The 20,410-nt window shown below is 45.0% G+C and overlaps 1 protein-coding gene across 17 annotated transcripts in view; it reads left to right on the top strand.

Moving 5' to 3' along the window:
* Window positions 1–17,626: 17,626 nt before the first annotated feature.
* Window positions 17,627–20,410, top strand: part of RIMS1 (regulating synaptic membrane exocytosis 1) — a 416,789-nt gene continuing 414,005 nt past the window's right edge. For 8 of the 17 annotated variants that reach the window (XM_070514577.1, XM_070514576.1, XM_070514568.1 and 5 more), the window contains exon 1: window positions 17,629–18,389. In XM_070514577.1, the coding sequence (XP_070370678.1) occupies window positions 18,226–18,389 (164 nt within the window). In that variant the 5' untranslated portion in view covers window positions 17,629–18,225. Of the gene's footprint in view, window positions 18,390–20,410 lie in introns of all 17 variants that reach the window. The other 9 variants (XM_070514571.1, XM_070514570.1, XM_070514567.1 and 6 more) reach the window with 3 other exon arrangements.

Raw genomic sequence — 20,410 nt, 5'->3', positions numbered from 1 at the left:
GTCCGATACAGTAGCCACTTGTCACATGTGCCTATCTAAATTTAATTAAAATTAAACAAAATTAAAGATTTAGTTCCTCAGTTGCACTAGCCACATTTCAATTACTTAGCAAACCACGCTTAGCTGGTGGCTACTGTCCTGGATGGTGCAGGTATAGAATGTTTCCATCAAGGCATAGAGTCCTTGTGGACAGTGCCAGTCTAGACAGACCAGCCTTAATTCAGTTCCTCCAACATTCTAGCATCTTTCTCACATGAAAGCCTTTCCAGAAGTTCCCTGGTCTCTCTTTCTTTGTCTAGCTATTTCTTATTCATTTAGGGGCAGTCTTAAAATACAAACCAGGTTAGAGTCTTGTGTATTACCTCGCATCCATACTACTTTTAATAACTGTAATTAACACTGATATATTTATTCATTTTCGCTAATTTGTTATCTTTATAATGGCAGAGATTCTGTCTGCACTCTGATTTCTAGGACATTGCTTGACACTTAATGGGTGCTTATTGAAGATTTACTTAGGAAGAATATAAGTGAATGAGTAAATGAGTAAAGGAAAGGTAACTATATGGGATTGGGAATATTTCCATTAAGAAGATTCTCAAATAAGGGTCTCAGGGGAAAAAAAACTAGTTTTGGTAGGAAGTTTATAATTAGTTTAGTGTTAGACACTTTATCTTTTAGGTGATGGTGGGTCGTGGTCATTGGCCATTGGAAACGTGGAACTCAAGGCTGGGCGAGGAGATGGCTGGAAGCGCGGAAGTCATTTGTGTGAATACAAGAGTTGAATCCCTGGGGGTGAATGAGCTCTATGAAATAGCATAGCTGGAGACCAGGTGATAAGATATGTGCCACCTACAGATGAAGAGAGAGAAATTATTGAATAAATCCAGAAAGGGGGAGCCAGGGAGACTGAAAGAGCTCCAAAATTGTTTACTGTCTTGAAGCCAAGGATGATGGGTTGTGGAAGGAGAGTGTAGCCAACAATGTCACGTGTCAGGCCAGTCCAAACAAGCCAGTCCTCATTCAATATCCTGCTAGAGAAAGTGAAAGTTTTCCAGGGTAGACATAACACAGTCAACGTTGTGGAAGGAGAAGAGGGCAAAGCAGCCTATGAATGAGGGTTTCATCCGGGTGACAGATCCTGGAGCCAGGCTGGTCAGCTGCCCTTCCATTCACAAAGAGGAGTGGATGGGCTGATAGGAGTGAATGTGCATGAGACTTTAGGAAGTGGAACGCATGTGTGCTATGGGTCAGGCTCCCCAGGAAACAGCCTGCAAGATTCTGATATTTGTGCGGAGGTGTTTATTGTGGGGTGTTCACAGGATTGACACCTTGGAGAGAACAAGGGAAGAAGGATTAGACAGAGTGAAAAGTTGAACTGTGATGGAGAGAGTGGTCACAGCAGTTTCGGCCAATCCCATAGGGAGCTCCGAAACTAACAAGGCCCTTCAGAAATGTCACGAGTGGCGGCAAGGGGATCAGGCCCCCATGTGCCTACATTGGACAGTTACTGAACCTGAGGCCCCCAAGGAGGGGGCACAACTGAGGATGAGGCAGATCCCTTAGGCCAACAGCCATTCCGAGAAGGAGCTGAAGCTGTGAGCCATCAGTAGCCACCACTCCCTGTAGTCAGGGAAGCGTGCACCACAGCCCAAAATTGAGATTTGAGAGGTACCCCAGCATCCACTCCTCTTGCTGCTTGAATCCACTACCTTCATATAGTACGTTTACTCCATTTGGGAACAGCTCTTCCAGGATCCTGGTTAGTCTCCATTTCGAGGAAAACTACAAGTGTAGGGTTAGTGAAAAGCTGGTGCAACTAGTCTAGAGGCTATAACCAGTACCATCTCCTTCTTCTACTATTTTGTTTTCATCACCCTTGGTGAGCACTCCTGCTTGTCTAGTAGCTGATCCCATGGGATGATTTAGATCATTATCCGTAAAAGTTCTAGTCTCTTGATCACCATACCTTTCTCAGGCTGTGGTTAATGATCCCGTCAATTTACAATTACAAATGGACAGGAAAGTACCAAGAGACACTCCAGCAAATCGTCTGAGTGTCAGACATGTCACAGTATTCCTTGAGCCCCGTGGTGGAACTTTCTCCTGATGATCAGAGTCAATTATGCCTGCTAGCATAGACTCCTTTCTTTGCCTTCTGGTTTCTTGGCAAAAGGAGTCAGAAGTGACCAAAAGGCACCCATAACTTAAAGTTTAATGAGAATATTTCTATGTTTCTAGGACAAAGTCTTCCTTCTTTGTGGACCTCTGGACCCATCAAAGCCTAGACATGGGCACAAGAAGCACGAATTCCCAATGAGGGCCTCTGGAAGTGATGGTAAGTGGGCATCCCTTCTACTCCTTGCTCTCTGGACTCATATTCTGATTATGGGAAGCATAGCACCATATTATCATCACTAATGTAGGGTATATATGGCATTCTGGAATAAAGCACTCCATCCTTGTATGGTACTATCCCCGAGCTAGAGCCTTAGATGCACATTCAAATGGCTCTTCCATTACTCTATCAGAGCAGCAGTTTTGGGGTGGTACAGTATGTGACAGGACCAGTAGATCCCAAGATCATGTGCCTGTTGCCTTTGCTATAAAGTGGATCTCTTAGTCTAATTGGGTGTATGTGGGATTCTGTGTCAGTGCTTTAAAAACTCTATAAGTTTTTAAGTAGAGTACTTGCTGAGCTTTGGAGAGCAGGAAATGCAAGCCCATAACCAGAATGTATGTTGATTCCATCCAGATGAATTGTTTCCCATGCCAGGACGCAAAGCCTCCAATGAAATGAACTTGCATACAAGTGGCTGATTGGTCTCCTCAAAAGACGGTACTATATTAGGGCCTGAGCACTGTCTCTGTTTCTGATAAATTGGATATTTGAAGCTGGAGGGCCAGATTGGACTTGTTGGGTGGGCAAAAAAATACTATATGGTCCATGCTACTTGCCGTCTCACCCCCATCATTGCTCTGTTCATGAGCCCATTATACTGGCCTTGAGATGATCAATGACAAAGGATGGTGGAAATCAGTTGGCTGAATCACTCTGTTTACTTGTTGTTTAGTACCTTTTATCCAGTGGATGCTCTATGGTGGGCATTAACGTGTGAGACAAACACCTTTATACTTTGTGCCTACTTCCATAGCTCCATCTACATGCCTCTTATCCAGATCTCTGTATCCCCCAGTTTTCTAATATTTCCCCTTCCAGGCCCATAACCAGAAAGCTAAGTCATTCATCTGCCCATGAGACTGCATATATTCTTACGCTGAGCCAATCTTTTTCCACACAAAGTGGATGATCCATTGTACTGCCAAAATCTCTGACTATTGAGAGGATTTTCTCTCACTGCCATCTTTCAGGGTCACCCTTGAGATAACATGAGATTTAGGGCCATCTGCTCATGCAACATATTTGCGCCTTTGACTCTTCTTATGCCTGATTATGGGTAGATAATTTACATATCAGAAGTATTACTTCTGGACCCTCTGACCTTATGACATGATGGGGCTGGTATAACCCAGCTCATGATGGGGAGCTTTGGCTGTGTGGTCACTTGGTATCCATGGTCAGTGTGTTCCACCTCTACCAGCACCCTATGTTATGCCAAGACCTGTTTTTCTTCAAATAGTGCCTAATTTGCTGATTCAGACAGCATGGCCTTGGTCAAGGACCACAGAGGCCCACATTGTGGTTCTTCCATTGGAGGGTAGGATTCTCCTATTGGTATCCTTTCCCTCCACAAATATCTCTAATATGACAGGGTCTGTTGGAGCACATGGTCCAAGTGGAAGGAATACTTGAACCATAGTCTGGACCTGATCCACAGACTTTTCCTGCTCTCGGCCCTCTCAAAGCTTTTTGTGTCATCCAGTATGTGGCCTGGAGCAGTATTACCAAGTGTGAGTCATGTTGTCTCCAGTACCTAAAGAGTAGTGGGAGATGAAAGACGCAATAAATTGCCCTTTACGTGTATTGGAATGTCTTCCCATGCTCTAGACCACTAGACACCTAAAAACTTCACTATGTGTCAAGCTTCTAAATCTCAGTGGAGGTTCGTTTATCTTTCACACCTTGAAGCGTGTGTTTTACTATGGATTCCACAGATTTGTGATTTATTGCTCATTCAGTTGGATTAACATGATGTTGCCAATGTAATGGATGGATGCAATGTTCTATGAGATGGCTCGACAATCCAGGTCGTTTTGAAACCTATTATGAGAGAAGTACGTAGAGTGAACATAACCCTGTGGTGAAGTGTAAGTGGGCATTCTTGTTCATTCCTGTTGAGTGTAAACTGCTTCTGGGACTCTTTCATTATGGTGCTGGAAAAGAGTGTATTCACTAGATCAAGGTCCACATGCAGTGAACTTGAAGCCATGTTCGTTTGTTCTGGCAAAGATACTATATCTGACAAAGCAGCTAAAATTGGGGCCACTATTTGGTTTAGTTTGAGGAAGACCACTGTCATTTCTCCATGACTTGTCTGTTTTTCGCAGGGGCCAGATTGGTGAATTAAATGAGTGTATGAGGGATGAACCACCCTCACATCCTTTAAGTCTTTATAGGTAGCAACATTTTCTGCCATTTATCCTCAGGATGCACTATTGTTTTTGTTCACTGTCTGTATCTAGGGAGACTGTTGAAGATGTTTCTACTTGACCTTCTCCACTAAAATAGCTCTAATCTCACAGGCCAATCAACCAACCGGGGATTCTGCCAACTACCAATTACATCTATTTTAATTATATATTCAGAAATGAAGGAAATGACCAAGAGGAAACACTGTAAGCTAGATCTAGTGGGTGGGAAATAAGCCAGACTGGGTCAGGACTTAATTTTTTAATCAAGATTTTATACACCCCTACTTTTAAAAAGAAGCCATTAGGATACTTTCCGTGATTATTAATGTCAACTCAAACTGTATATTTACAAGTTCTCAAAAACTGTAGTTTTGGTGTACAGGTACTTGGGACAGTGGGTGTATGCCATTCTATAGAATCATTACCATGGTATATTTGCCATGGTTTTGCAGTCTTTCCACCTGGGATGTGCACTTTCTTAACTCAGATTCCAAGTCTTAAAGCAGCTTCCCGTACTCCTCTGATCATCTATTTTATCATTATATGGGTGGAGCCATATCCTTATTCTGCATATTTGTATAGATGGAGAAACTGGCCATTTCCAAAGCTGCTGCCTCTCCAACTTTGATACTTATTATAATAACTGTATCTCCCTCATTTCTGATGGTTAAATACCACATGACCTCTATAATTTTGGGATCCTATCATACTCATTTCTGTCAGGGAGCCCAGTCCTATAACAGCATTTCCTAAGGTCAGCTCTGGCCTAGAAAGGATAGCCACCACTGGGCTTTTAAAGATGCTGGTGCCCTTTCACTAGCTTATAGATAATTGCTTTGATAAATGGAGTATCCTCCAGGCTTTTCTTCAGAAGATATTTGGCTGTTTTTGTTTGTTTGTTTGTTTGTTTTTGCTGAGGAAGATTAGCCCTGAGCTAACATCTGTACCAATCTTACTCTACTTTGTATGTGGGTCGCTTCCACAGCATGGCTGGCAAGTAGTGGAGGTCTGTGCCCAGAATCTGAACCCACAAACCCAGGCCATCAAAGCAGAGAGCACCAAACTTAACCACTAGACCACAGAGCAGACCCCATGGCTGTTGTTTTTATGACCGTGTATGTTCTATCCACCCTAGCATTCTCCTTTCTCGGAGTCTTTCGATCCCTTCTTCCACTGTCTGCCCAAGCAGTTCCAGTATTTCTAATTCCAGTTGTGGTCTTTCACTTTCACCATGTTTCCAAGAGCCATCCCAGGAAGATAACACTCTCTCCCCAAATCCTTGCCAAGGTGTTAAGTCCTGTATCATGAGGAAGTGTTTCCATATCCATGTCAATAAACTCTTATCCAACTTCATTTCCAGCCCTGCTTGATCCAGCACTCTCAGGATTCAGTCCCATAGGTGCCTCCTCAGTGCCCACTGCAGTACGTTGGAAAAGTTCTGTAGCTCCTTCGGGGGATAGTCCCTGTTTCCTCCCAGGAGGGCCAGCACAACCCCAGCTCAGTTAAATTGTGACTTAACCCTACTTATTATTGGTCTGGGGGCCAAAAAGGGAAGTGAAGTAACATTTTATGGGAGATACTGCATCTGTCTTCAAATGAGGGGTAGCCCTCATTTAACACAAAGGAGTGGGCCACTTTGGCTGGCTCAAGAGTTCAAGGTCCTCTGGGGATTCAATCTTTCTGACCCAAATGTTCTCATCCTATGTCTTGGGGTCCAAGCCTTCTCAATTCAGGCTCTGAACTTGGTGTAGCGGACTTAATGAAGTTGAGAATTCAACAGTCTATGGGTTTCTACTACCCTTATAATAAAGTCCTGGGTCTGAATATCACTTTTTTGCTATTCTCCAGCTGCAGGAGATGAAACTTTTCATATATGCTGCCAAGGAGGCCCTTTGACTTTTACATCAAGACTTTAATTGATAATTAATTACCTTCAGTCATTCGATGTCTTTATCCAATGCACCAATTGCACGCAGCAGCAGCCATCCAATTCCGTAGTCTTTATAATTTTACTTCTCTCAAACTCTCAAATGCCTGTCATATTGTACCCATCAGAGTAATCCTATCCATTGGTGCCCCAGCCCAGTTCACTACCAGTAAAGGTTTTAAGAATTGTATTGTTGCTGAGTGATAGAGACTATATGTATTCTACCTACCACTGACGGGCTCTTCACTGCCAGCTGGCCAGCAGGTGATTCAGCGCCATAATTCCATTTTTGAGTCTGCTTCCTTGGACCACTCGTGATAGCAACTGTTGTGGTTCAGGTTCCCAGGGAAACAGATTCGAAAACTCTATGATTAGCATGCAGGAGATTTATTGTGGTGTACTTTGGAGAACATCTGTGGAAGAGCAAGCAAGGATGGATTGGGTTGGGAGAAAATTTCAACTGCCACACAGTTGAACCAGCAAAGACCACCAGTTGCACCGGGATCTTTAAAGTGAAGATGTCCCCTCTTTATTCAGGTTTACACTGTATACAGGTCATATCTTTGTATTCTCACTGCATTGATCAGTCATTTGAGCGAGGGCTTCCTATAGGCAACGAATACAAGGTGAGTAGCTTTCTTAGTCTAAGAACACATCTGTGGTCTGTGAGGAGCCAAACTCCTGGCATTAGGGGTAATAAATGCCTCATCTCTGAAGGGGAATCTCAGTTACACTTGACAACATCCACTACAGCACAGATTCCATTTGCAAAAACAGGGAGTGCTGCATTCAAGATCTCTGAAGTAGAGCCTATTGAAAAATATAAGATTAACTTGGAAAATTGAGAAAAACACATAGGAACTTCAGTCTTGAAAGAAATGGAGATGATGTCAGAATTCCTCAGGACTCAATGAGACCAGTGATTTCATGTCTTTGATTCCATAGTTCTCTTATGCTCGTCTTATCTTGAAGTAGGATCATTACCTTTAGCCTACACTCGCTGTTGACAAATTGACAGGTATGACTCAAGGAAATTGAGTAGTTAATATATTATAGTACTATTACAGAGAAGAGATAAAACATATGACTTAAACATTGTGTGGATGAAGTGTGTTCCAATATAGACTAAAATGATGTATTATTTTCAACACTAACTCCATAAAATTTGTCGATCTATCAAGGACCACAAGTCAACTCCTGAATCAGTCCTTGTGGCTAAGGTATTGCTATGCACTGTGGTCAGGAGAAAAGAAGTTTACCCCTCGGGTTAGGTAACCAAGCCCTAACCCCGAAGCTCGCATCAGTCCGCAAAGCCACAAGTTTGTAAGGGTGAAACAGATGTAGATGAGAGCGCCACTTGAGATAGATAAGAAATAAGATCAATGTTATCATCAGCTTTCTTAGCTTTTACTTGGAAATATTTATAGATTCACGGAAGATTGCAGAAATGGTAGATAGAGTCTCATATACCATCACCTAACTTCTCTCAATGGTGACATCTTATATAGTAAGTACTAAAATATCTTGTAGCAAAATATCAAAACTAGGAACCTGACATGGTTACAACAGTGTTAACTAGACTTTATGCTGTTTTTCCCACTTTTTGCACATACATCCGTGTGTGCATGTGTGTTTGCATGTCTGGTTCACATCTATTCTATTCCCTCATCCCTGTCCCCCGGTAACCGCTAATCTATTCTCCATCTCTAATTTTATCATCTCTAGAATGTTATATAAGTGGAACCACACTGCATGTGACCTTTTGGAATTATCTCTTTTCACTCACCATAATTCCCTCAAGATCCATTCAAGTTGTTGCATGTATCAATGATTAACTCCTTTTTATTGCTTGGTGGTATTCTGTAGGTGTGAATGCACCAGATTTATTTAACCATTCAGCCAGAGAAGGACTTCTGGGTTGTTTCCAGTTTTTTGCTGTTATTAATAAAGCTGCCATAAACATTTGTATATAGTCTTTTGTATGAACATATGTTTTTATTTCTCTGGGAATAATGCTCAAGATTGTTATTGCTGGGTCACATGGTGAGTGCATGTTTAGTTTTTATAAGAAAATGCCAAACTACTTTCCAAAGCAGCTGTAACATTTTACATTTCCACCAGCAATATATGAGAGATCCATTTTCTCTGCATCGTTGCCAACTTTTAGTATTATCCCTATTTTTATTTTAGCTGTGCTAATAGGTATGTAGTGATATCTCATTGTGGTTTTAATTTGCATTTCCCTAATGGCTAATGATGTTGATAAACTGACAGGTATGACTCAAGGAAATTGCTTACTTAGTATTTCTGATTTTCCTGCATATATCTTTTCACTATAATAATACTGTTGTTTCACAAAAAGAGTTCTTCAACTATTCATTGAATACTGCCTGTTTACATTGTTTACTGCCTTTTTGTACTTATAATGTTAGAGACAGTCAGACCCATAAAAAGTACTGGTGGAATTCTTTCTTATACAGCAGGAAACTGAGATCTAGAGATATTAAGTAACTCGTTCAAGATGGTGCCTCAGATCTGGGACCAGAACCTGGATGAACAGTGTCTTGTCTCAGCACCCTTTTCTGATATCATTTTATCCTGAAGTTTGGTCTCCCCAGCAAAAGTGGACGTTGGTGTGTGCATGCGTGTGTTTCTTTTTACCTTCTTCTGCATCAAGCACATTCCTCTGGACATGGCAAGTGCTCAGAAGACAGTCATTTGTTTATCAATAGCATGAGAGCTACAGATATGTCTCCTCCAGCCCCACTTTTCAAACCTGTTTCAGTCCATACGCCTACCTTTCAAATACCCAGCTCTTGCTTGATTTTTACTTTTTTTAAATTCTGCACCTAATCATGGGTGTGTGTGTGCATGAGCACGGTTGACAAATGCTTTCAGGTTTTACTACTTTCTCTAGCACCCTGGCCTTCTGGCACCCTTACCCAGCGGATAGTAAGAAATTACATATTACTCTAACTTACAAAGCATGACAAGGTCTGTCTAGCTGGATCCCTTGGGGCATGTAAAGTTGAAGGAGTCAGGGTGAGATGACCAGGGGTGAATAAAGGTAGTACAAAATTCAGTTGGTAGGAAGGTGAGTGGAGGTTTGAACTGTGAAATTTTGAAGGAGAGAAGACAGAAGCAGACCCAAGGCCAAGAGGAAGGCTTTAGAAATGGATGCTCCCATGAGGGAATGAACTAGAAGGAATTTAACGGCTTGATAGCTTCTTTCTTGAGCTAAAATAAAGCCATATATACATTAAGTTTCAATGCCTTCCCTTATACTTTTTAATATGCTTTGGTTCCTCCCATTATTTTGATAAAGTTTGACACATCCACCTAACAGTCTCTGGAGGCGGAGAAGGGATGCCGGAGTCGGGGTCAGATGGAAACACCCCACCTTTGCTACTCCTTCAGGACAGGGGTGTTCCAGCATCATAAACCATGATGCTGAGAGTCTGCAATCTCTGGGTTCCACGGACTTGAGGGAAGTGTGCAGCTGGCCAAGGCAGAGAGAATCTAAAGATGCCCAAAGGGGAGGAGGAAGCAGGTAGTTAAATTGAAGGAGGACATGAGACCACATGCTCTGCCTGCTTTCCTCTCCCGACTGGAGGGAGACAGCCATGTGGATGGGGAGAAATCTGACTCATATTCCTCATGAAGGAATAAAGAAATATCAGAAGAAAATGACAGAAAGTAAAGCTAAACTCAGGCTGAAGATGGAGAAAAACAAGGTTTCAGTAGATTACAGTTCTCCAAATTGTCAAAGACTTGTAAGTGTTGTGATAACCGTAGTCAATGAAGAGAGATGTGAATTTGTCATTTTTGGAAATGTTGCAGTTTGTGGGGATTCAGAGTCTAAGGAGTCGCCATGAAAGTGGATCCTGAATGGAGTGGATTGGAGAAGACTGAGATATGCAGAGGTCAGGGTGTTGGATGTACCCTCCACGGGGACTGTGGAGGTATTTTCCACGAGAGTGGCTCTTGGGGTGGAGAGGAAGAGTGCCAGCTAAGTCTTGGGTAAATGGGGGTGAGTGATCAGGAGGTTGGGAGAAATCCTAGAAGAAAGTAGAAAGTGATGTAAGCCTAAAAGTAGAAGAAATTTTACAAGTTGGAGGGAGAATCATAATCTGGGGTCTGTGCTTGAGGAATCAAGGAAAACACTGGCTCTCCCCCTGATCCTGAGGAATGAAGAAAATGAGCAAGGGCAGTGATCTACACTAGTCATGCTATAGAGTGCCCCAAAGGATAGTAACAGTCCCTCCCCACTGTTGAAAGAGGTAAATACGATAGCGCATGCGGAACATCCAGTGCAGGCCAGGAGCATGTAATATGCTCAGTGAATACTATTGCCATGATAAAAGTGCTGAGGATATTTAAAGGAGATACAATTGTCTCTATTTTGCAGATAAGGAAATTCAAGCTCAGGAAGACTAAGTGACCTCCTCTATTCTGTAGGGTTAATTCCTTCCAGAATAAGGAGTCAATTCCCTGTATGCTTCTATGAGGCTGCCCACATGCCTGCAGGGGCTGTGGCATGATGAATATAAGCAGCTGTCTTATCCAGGGCTGGCCTGTGTGGAGTGACTTGCTTGTCTCAAATTTGGGGGTGGGAAATAGGAAAACAGGCAAGAACCTGCCAGGAAACAGTCCCAGGGGCTGGGGTCCGGTCGGAATGTTCTAGGAAGAAGTGTTGGTTTAAATCTGATGGTTGAGGTCTCTCTGGTTTTATAAAACATTATTTTAATGAAAGTATAGTTAATAAATGCTAAACCTAGTAAAGGTGCTTTCCAGTTTATAAAAATTTTTACTGCTCATAAAATAATCTAGTCTTAGAAATTATTATCCAAATCCATTTTCCACTTAGGATGCTTTTAGCTTTGTAGGTAGGTAAAAGTTAGCATTTCTTTTTAACTCAATTCAACTTGTTATACTCTTTAAGAAAGTGAATGATCATAAATGGAGGAGGATCTCACTCACACAGGTGGGAGGATGGCATGAAGACTTTGGCACTTCAATCCAACCAGTATAAACTCAGACGAATAAAGCTAAAAAATAGGCATTAAGATGGAGACCCTGAATGTCATATAAAATCAAAATGGAAGAATTCGCAAGAAGTTACTCAGTGCAAAGAAGGAAATTGGGAGAGAACAGAATGTGGAGAAATTATTCTCAAACATTGCCAATTAAGCATTCTAAGTTTGACTAATATGGAACATGATCAGTTTCAGAAGAATGAAAAAGAGGTCATAACTCTGGTTTTGAATCAGGAGACAAGCATTGAAAGGAAATAACTCAGAGAAAGAATAGCTAGGAATATTAATTGCTTGGAAGAAGCGTGTCCAAGGTTGGCGTAACCCACCAGAAGAGAACAGAACGAAGTCCCTTCTTCTAGGCCCAAGGACAAATACATTCCCAAATACCGAATTCCTCACGAAATAAATGACAATGGTGGAACCTTAACAAAAATCAGATTAAAATTGGTATTTGGCTGAATTTGAGCCAAAATCTGATATCCAGTTTCAGCCAAATACTTTTAGTGAAATCTCTTGAGAGCCAAATGTTGTTTGAAGCCAGAAAGGCTATATTTTTGCAAATCACTATAACTATGTATAAATAGGGTGACAATGTAATTTATCCTCCAAACTAGGACACGTTTAAGTGAAAAGAGATGCTGTTGATACTAATGCCAGTACAACAGGTACAAACTTAGATGGTCCGGACAAACTGGGACAGATGATCACCTTACATATGAACATTCTTGTGCTCATGAGAATGGTGGTAAAAATATACAGGTGGATCTGGTGATAACTTAAGTCAAAACTCTAGGACTATAGTTCACTGGTTAGTCAAGATTGCATCTCAATGAGTGTTGAAGATATGCCTAAGTATTTTATTTCAAAATCTTCTAGAAATTAAAAAAACTTAAATAAGTATAATTTGAGTGTACAGAATTCTGAAATCACAAAAGTGCTACTTTATTATTCCTTGGAGTAGAAATTAACTGGCACTTTGCTCTTAGCTCTTACATGCGTGTGCACGTGTATGCAAACTTCTGTTGACTATGTCTCAGTGACTTCTTCATTTTTGTCTTTGTGGAGAAAGTAACAAAGCCCTCTTCACCCCCAGGCCAATCTTTGATAGAAGCAATCTTCAAAGGAAAATCATCTTGTTTTAAACTTTAGTTAGAGCAAAACATTTTCGTCAGAGGGATCAATTAGCAAATTAAATTCAAATATATTTCTCTTTTTGAGAGTTTAGATGATGACAACGACAGCAACGATAAGGAAAGGCTCTTGATGTCCTTCCCACATCACCTACCCACCCTCCACAACACACACACAAATCCCCATCTCAGGACAGGGACCAGCAGCCACCCACGTACTGCTCAGTCCCAAACAGGAATCATAACTATTTACCTGCTCTTCTCAAATCCGACATCTCAGCTGTCAGCAGGTCTCTGGGTTCTACTTTCAAAGCACATCTCTAACGTGTCCACTTTTCTCCACTCTTCCTGTATCACACAGTCTGAGCCACTTCAATTTACCAACTGGACTTCCTGCTTCTGCTCTTCTGGCGGCCCTTTTTCTGACTCAGAGCCTTGTTCTAGCACTTTCCTCAGCTCGTAACACTGTGCCGGCTCTTCGTAGGCTAGTCCCTCTTACCCTTCAAGTCTTTGGTCATGGGACCCCTTCTTGGGACTTCCATGACTACCTATCTTCCCACAGTTCACTCTCTATTAAATCTGGCAAGTTATTTTCTAGAGCAATTATCATAATCCAACGTTCTTATGTGTTTATTTATTTATGCCTCTCTCCTCCAGCTGCATTGTAAGCATCTAGAGTAGAGGTTGACAAATGTTCTCTGTAAAGAGGCAGATAGTAAATATTTTAAGCTTTGCAGGACATATGGTCTCTGTTGCTCTACTCTCCGACTGTAGCAGGAAGACAGGCATAGATGATACATAAATCAATGGGTGTAGCTGTGCATCAATAAAACTTTATTCAGAAAAGCAGGCTTTTGGCTGTGCTTGGCTCACAGGCCATCACTTGCCGATCCCCTCCAGGGCCATTCCCCTCGTGCATCATTCCCTCCCATGCGCTCAGCCTTGCACACAGCAGGGGCTGCACATAGTCACAACCCGTGATCCTTACCAAAGACCTGGAAGGTGGATAGTTATTTCCATTTTAAAGATGAACAAAGTGAGGCTCAGTGAGGTTTACTAACTCACCCAAACTCACATCACTATTGCATTAGTCTCCCGGGGCTGCTGTGACAGAGTACCACAAACCGCTTAACGCAACAGAAGCGTATTCTCTCACAGTTGTGGAAACCAGAAGTCCAGAACCAAGGTGTTAGCAGGGCTCCGCCTCCTCTGAGGTCACTAGAGGAGCACCTTTCCTGCCTTGTCCAGCGTCTGGTGGCTCCTGGCAGTCCTCGGTTTGGGGCATGTCACTCCATTCTCTGTGTCTGTTTGCACAATGCCTTCCTCTCTGTCTCTCTGTCTTCATATGGCCTTCTTCCTGTACGTCTGTCTCTCCTCTTATCAGGACACTAGTCACTGGCTTTAGGACCCATCCTGATACAATATTATCCCATTTTAACTAATTTCATCTGTAAAGACCCACTTCCAAATAACGTCACATTCTGAGTGGACATGAATTTTGGGAGGAGATAGTATTAAACGCACTACAACTATCAAATGGTAGAGTAAGGATTTGAACCTGACCCTATTTCAGTGATTTTCCACTTTGAAGTTATAATCTCAACTACTAAGTTAAATGAACAGTTAACAGTGGTGTCGAATTTTAGAGTTATTTTGAGAAATGATGACTTCAGAGTATCAGTGGGAGAGAAAGTTAGGAAGCTTAGCTGGGAGGAGCTTTGTCTAAGTCATTGTTTCTGACTAGTACTCTGAACACGATGTTAGTGCTGACCTCGGGGCATCTGGTACACAACTTATGAACAGAGAGTTAAGACATTTTTCTGCAGATACCATTGGCTGAGCAAGGAAAATCACATTAGCATTTTCATGGTCTCTCTAATTAACATCTTTGGACATCAGGCTTCTAACTCAGGATTTTCCCAAAGCACATTTTCCCCGGTCAGGAGAATACAGCTCAGGGTAAGTTCAAGCACATTTGGGAAATACCAGTCCAAACCAGGTAAACAGATTTCTTTACTGTAGTAAATAATTTCTTCTTAGCACTGTTTATTTGTTAAGATGCCTTGTGAATTTCTAAGAGGGAGGCGTTGTGCACATTTTTCTAAGTTTACGGGACGTTTTTTGTAGGGCGTCTTCAGAGGCTGGTTGCCTGCCACACGCGGTGGTGCAGCTACTTTGAGTGTTTTCATGTTTATCTACGTGCAGAGAAGTGCTGCTTTTCTGGACTTACATTTCTAGAAGTACACCTCTCTTAGAGTCTAGAAATTGGTTCTGAAGCCTCCATAATGGGTTCCTGGCCGCAGTGAGACACTGACGGGTCACACCACAACACCCACTCACTTATGAGTCAGTCCATTCATTCCTTTATTGGCTTATTCACTCACTAATTTCACATGTACTTATGGAGTCCAAGGAAGGAGCTGAGCACACAAAGATCATCAAGACCAGACTTCTTTTCATCAAGTCTCCAGATAACACACGTCTATCACCATTTCCAGAAGGAATTCTAATAAATGGAAACCACGAGTAACGGACTGACTTGTGTCCCCTCTAAATTCTTATGTGGAAGCTGTAATCCCCAGTACCTTTGAATGTGACTATATTTGGAGATAGGGCCTTTAAAGAGGTAATTTAGGTTCAACGAGGTCTTAAGGGTGGGGCCCTGATCCAACAGGAATGATGTCCTTGTAAGCAGAGGGAGAGGCACCAGGGATGGGCAAGCACAAAGAAAAGGCCACATGAGGATACAGCAAGCAGGTGGCCATTTACAAGTCAAGGAGAGAGGCATCAGGAAAAATCAATGCTTCCAGCACCTTAGTCTTGGACTTGCAGCCTCCAGAACCATGAGAAAATAAATTTCTGTTGTTCAAGCCCCTAGTCTGTGTTATTTGTCACAGCAGCCCTGGCAGACTAAAAGACCACTGTCCACTGTTCATCAGGCCTGGCCTTCAGGAGCACTACTCAGCTAGTTCCAATGTCTACTGAGGATCTCTAATTCTTCTGTTTGTATTTTAGAAGAGTTTTATGGGTCCCGAATTGGTTCAAACTCCTTGAGGACAAGGCGTTGTCTGTTGCATCCCCACGTTGACTAGCAGAGAGACAGGCATCTGACGGAATGAAGGTATCATCCACATTTCTACTCCCCTCTGTACATTAACAATTCAGAGATGGCCCAACACACCTCGGAGAGAACAGGAAATAAGATGAAGAGAACCACAAAGTGTTATGCACTTAGCTAGATGCTTCAAATAGGTCTTCTCATTAATACTTCTCTTCAGTTTTGAGGAAGCAGCTTTCCCTCATTTTTCAGATGAGGAAACAGAGGCTCAGGGAGGACAGGTGAGTTGGCCACGATCATAAAATCACTGGTAGAGGCAGAATTCAAATTCATTTCCCCTTTAATCCACGCCAGCCCAAGGGAAACAAGTATAATTTGTTAAAAACGAAGAAAAGATGCTGATGAGACTGTTTCATCAATTGCTCAGGCAGAGGAAACAGGAAATCTGGGGGCAGCAGTTATGAAACAGGACTGGAGATTTTAGGGGGCCACGTGTTCATCCAGTGACATCCTCATAACTGACACGGCTGCTCCAAAGTTAGGGGTAAATAAATAAAATTAGTGATTACAAAGCATTTACTATGTGCCAGACACCGCTCTCCATTCTCTACATGTATCCTTGTACTTCTCTTCAGAAAAGCGACTGAGAAAACACCGTGTGTCCTTAGGCAGGTGGCCAGAATGACCAGACTCTTCGGCTGCACAGGGAAGGCTTGTTCTGGAGAAACCTGCAGGTGACACGACAGCCGTCTGAAGCAGCCGTGTGAAGCAGGTGGATGAGGGACTCGGGCGTAGGGAGAGAATTCAGGAGGTAGTGGGCCTGCCATTACTGACAGGATTCAGAGAGACATGTCTCTGTAGACGCAGCTCCTACATTCAACGGGAAATCAAGTAGTCAAATTCTTAAATTCCTTAAAATTGCATATTTCATATTTTAGGATTCACAAATACCATCATCATCATTTTCTTCATTAACAAAGTTAGGCTTGGAGGAAAAAAATCTTAGAGCCGGATCCTTTCTGGGATGACAGATAGAACGCCCAGGAGAGAAACCATCAGTTCTTTCATCACTGCTGCTAAGAGAGATGGTCCCTGGGAAACTGCTGTTCAATTTGAACCCTTCTCTTTATTGATTCTTTTATAATTATACTAAGAAAATTCAGTTTCCAGGTTTCAAAACAGATACCATTACCGGTTTTGAAAGGATTGTCTATTTATTTTTCCTTTATCAGCAGAGAAGCTCATCTTTAATGCCTATCATTGGGCCAGCATTGAGAAGAAGCTTCTTACAACAGAATATGGTTGGCTGTTTTCCTTATCTGGGATCAGTGTTTCTTGAGAAGTACCTACAGAGGCTAAGAAGTGAGTACATGCTGATAGGGAGCATCATTAGAGGAATTAGAGTCTATAATCTATTTGCAGGCGCCAGAGAAGTGTGGTTATGCGAAGTGATGGGTCTACCCAGAGCCCCAAATGACAAACTAAGGAGTTGCCCTGTTGTGGGGCATCTTGAGGGGCAATTAGGATAAACTGCAGAACAGTCCTACTGAGGATGGGTCAAGAAAGACTGCGTATAACGGATCCAGAAGATCCAGGCTGTTGGAGGGGTGTGTGTATCAAAATTATCTAAAAAATCACATTGTTGTGGCTCTGAACACTCGGCTAGTAAACGAGAAAGATATGGTAGCAGGAAAAAAAATGTATCCAGAGAGTGTTCATCCCGCTGTTCATAACATCGTGGGTGCTCAAGTCATATTATCGCTCCACGATGAAGATGCCAGGGAGGATGATGGTGATTAACGCAACTCATGGAAAATAAGGCTGGGGAGGATGACACAGACAGGGACGAGGCAGGGAGGATGACTCACGGGTGAGGGGTGCCTGGGCACAGAGCGACGTGGTGCGCACGTTGGCGAGCGTGGGGGAGCGGCTCCAGGACTGAGTGGCTGGCAGCTATGTCTGCGAGAGCAGCAGCAGCATCGCCCGGGAACGAAGCCTCGGGGACTCCGCCTAACTGACACCAAACTCATCCTCTCCCTCCCGGGGCTCCGAACTGGAGGCAGGCAAGCCTGGGAGCAGCCTCGGCGGCGGCGGCGGCGGCAGCAGCCCCAGCCCGGCCCCCTCCGGGCCCCGCGCGCCCAGCCCCGCGCGCCCGCATCGGCCGAGCCTGGCGCGAGCCCGCGTCCCCTTGCCGCGCCCCTCGCCGCGCCCCCGCCCCGCGCCCCCGCCCCGCGCCCCTCGCCGCGCCCCCGCCGGCCCGCCCCCGCCGGCCGAGGCCGCATCCGGGGCTGGGTGGATGCACACAACCATGAAAGCCTGGGCTCGCGCTCTCCCCGGCTCCGCCGCCGCCGCCGCCGCTGCTCCTCCTCCCGCCGCCGCCGGGAGGGCTCCGCTGTGAGGGGAGCAGGGGCGCAGCTGCTGCGCGTGCATCCGAAAGGTGAGAGCCGGAGGGCCGGAGGAGGGGCCGGGCAGGCCACGAAAATGTCCTCGGCCGTGGGGCCCCGCGGTCCTCGCCCACCCACGGTGCCTCCCCCGATGCAAGAGCTGCCCGACCTGAGCCACCTGACCGAGGAGGAGAGGAACATTATCATGGCAGTGATGGACCGGCAGAAGGAAGAGGAGGAAAAAGAAGAAGCCATGCTCAAGTAAGCCACCCCCGCCGCGCCATCCTTGCCTCCATCGGTCCATTCACATCCTCTCAGCTGAGTGTGGGCGGCGGGCGGGCGAGGGTGCTGGGTGCGGGCGGAGGCGCCCGCCTTGGGGCCGGGGGCGCTGGGCCTGAGCAGGGCAGAGGTTGCGGAAACAGGAGGAAGGAGGGGATGCCACCGAGCCTGGAGCCAAGGAGCCAGGAGAGGATGGCTTGAGGCTGGGGTGCAGAGGAGGATTGGGTGGGCAGGGGCCACCCTGGGGATGGGCTCTGCAGAAGCTGAGAAGAGCTGATCCCACCCAAGTGGAAGGGCCTCAGGCTGGGAGCAGTTTAGGGGCAGAGCAGGGGTGGAGGAAGGGGAGGTGGGGTGAAGAGGTGCTGAGGACAGCTCCCCGTCTTGGAGTTGTTGAGCAGGTTGGGGCTACCCCGGTGAAGGGTGCCAGCATTTACATAAGAAAAAGGCTTCATTTTAGTGTTCTTTTGGTTCTCATTCATCCCACAGATGAAGGTTGGGTCTTTTTTGGGCAGTTGCCATCTTTGGTAACCTGCCTCCCCAGCTTCTCTTTAACCTTTTATTCACAGCCTTCCACACAGAATACCTGTGTGAAGACGTCTTTTCTTACCCATATATACTGCCATTGGCAATGCAAAGTTTTTAATAATGAGTGAAGCTGCTGGGGACTCTGGCCTGAATAAAATAGGGGTTCCTCTTTCCTGGTTTCCAGGAGACCTCTGGGGCCTGCCCGTTCCTGGTGGAGGCAGTACGACAGGGGATGGAGTCTTTGCACACATCCCCGTCTTTAAAACAATCGACCCTTCAAGGGATGTCTGTCCAGTGCCCCATTTTCCTGTGTCTGGGGAGGGGATGGGGCTCATTGCTGGTGGTGCAGGAGTGTGTGACACTGTGCTGCTGGTTGCCTTAGTCTCAGACAGAACTGCTTACGGGGTACTGGGTTTTCCTCGCTCCTTTGTGGCACCCCTACAGTGGAGCTGAAGTCCCTGCCTTCCCCCTGGGGGTCTTCACATTTTCAGGAAAGTTTTCATCTCGGAGTGGAGGAATTGAGGGACCCTGACTGGGACTAACCCCTTCGTGTCCCCTGTTTAGGCCAGGAGGGGTGTCTGGGGGCAGAGGATGGGCGTGAAGAGCACAGGAAACCTGTTGCATCTGGAGTTCTCTGAGCGCAGACAAGGGCAGGGAGGGACCAGGGGTGACACCCAGGAGCAGAGCACACCCAGCCGGGCTTCTCCCCCACCCCCAGGACCGCTTCCCGAGAGAAGATGCTGCCACGGAAGGTTTCCTCCCTTCCCCTCAGTGCAGCAGTGCCTCGCAGGAGAGGAATGGAGGGGAGCTGCGTTCACAGGCCAATGGCTCCCCACCAGTGCAACTGCCACCCAGCTGGGAGAGGGGGCTCTTGAGGGAGAGCTGTGGGTGCTGGGTCACAGCAAAGGAGTGGAAGCTCAGTCATTCCTGCCCTTTCCTTGTAGACTCAAAAAGGGGCTGTTAACTCGGAAGGCCAGAGCTGGCCTGGTTCTGTCAAGAGCAGCAGGTTTCTGCGTTCCCTGCTCCTTCTCATCCAAACGCCAAATACTTTAAGCCTGCCGGCTTGAGGGAGGCAGAGCCCTGTTAATCTGCTGCCCGTCCCTAGTGGAACAATGACATCCTTGGTGCTGCAGGCTTCCCCTCTTCTGAGATTGGAAGTAATGGATGGTGTCTGATGGTGCTGCTGTCTGTCTGTCTGGTGTCAGTCTGTCTGTCCTCACTGGTTGCAGCCGCTGCCACTGTCCTGGACACCTTTTCTGCTGGTCAGGATTTATAGGTTTGCTACTGTGCTTGCTGTTCGCTGCAGACAGCAGGTGGATAGAGGCCGCCAGCGGCCAGTGGAAAACATGGGCTGCCGCTTGAGAGGATCTGAATAGGCAGGGGCAGGCACGGTGCAAGTGGTGGCCATCGCATGTCACCATGGGCTGCCTCAGGGAGGGTGGAGCTGAGGGATTTTAAGTAGGAGAGGGTGAGTTTTA

Source organism: Equus asinus, chromosome 8, assembly GCF_041296235.1.
Source record: "Equus asinus isolate D_3611 breed Donkey chromosome 8, EquAss-T2T_v2, whole genome shotgun sequence".
NCBI lineage: Eukaryota > Metazoa > Chordata > Mammalia > Perissodactyla > Equidae > Equus > Equus asinus.
This window is presented reverse-complemented; position numbering and strand designations above follow the sequence as displayed.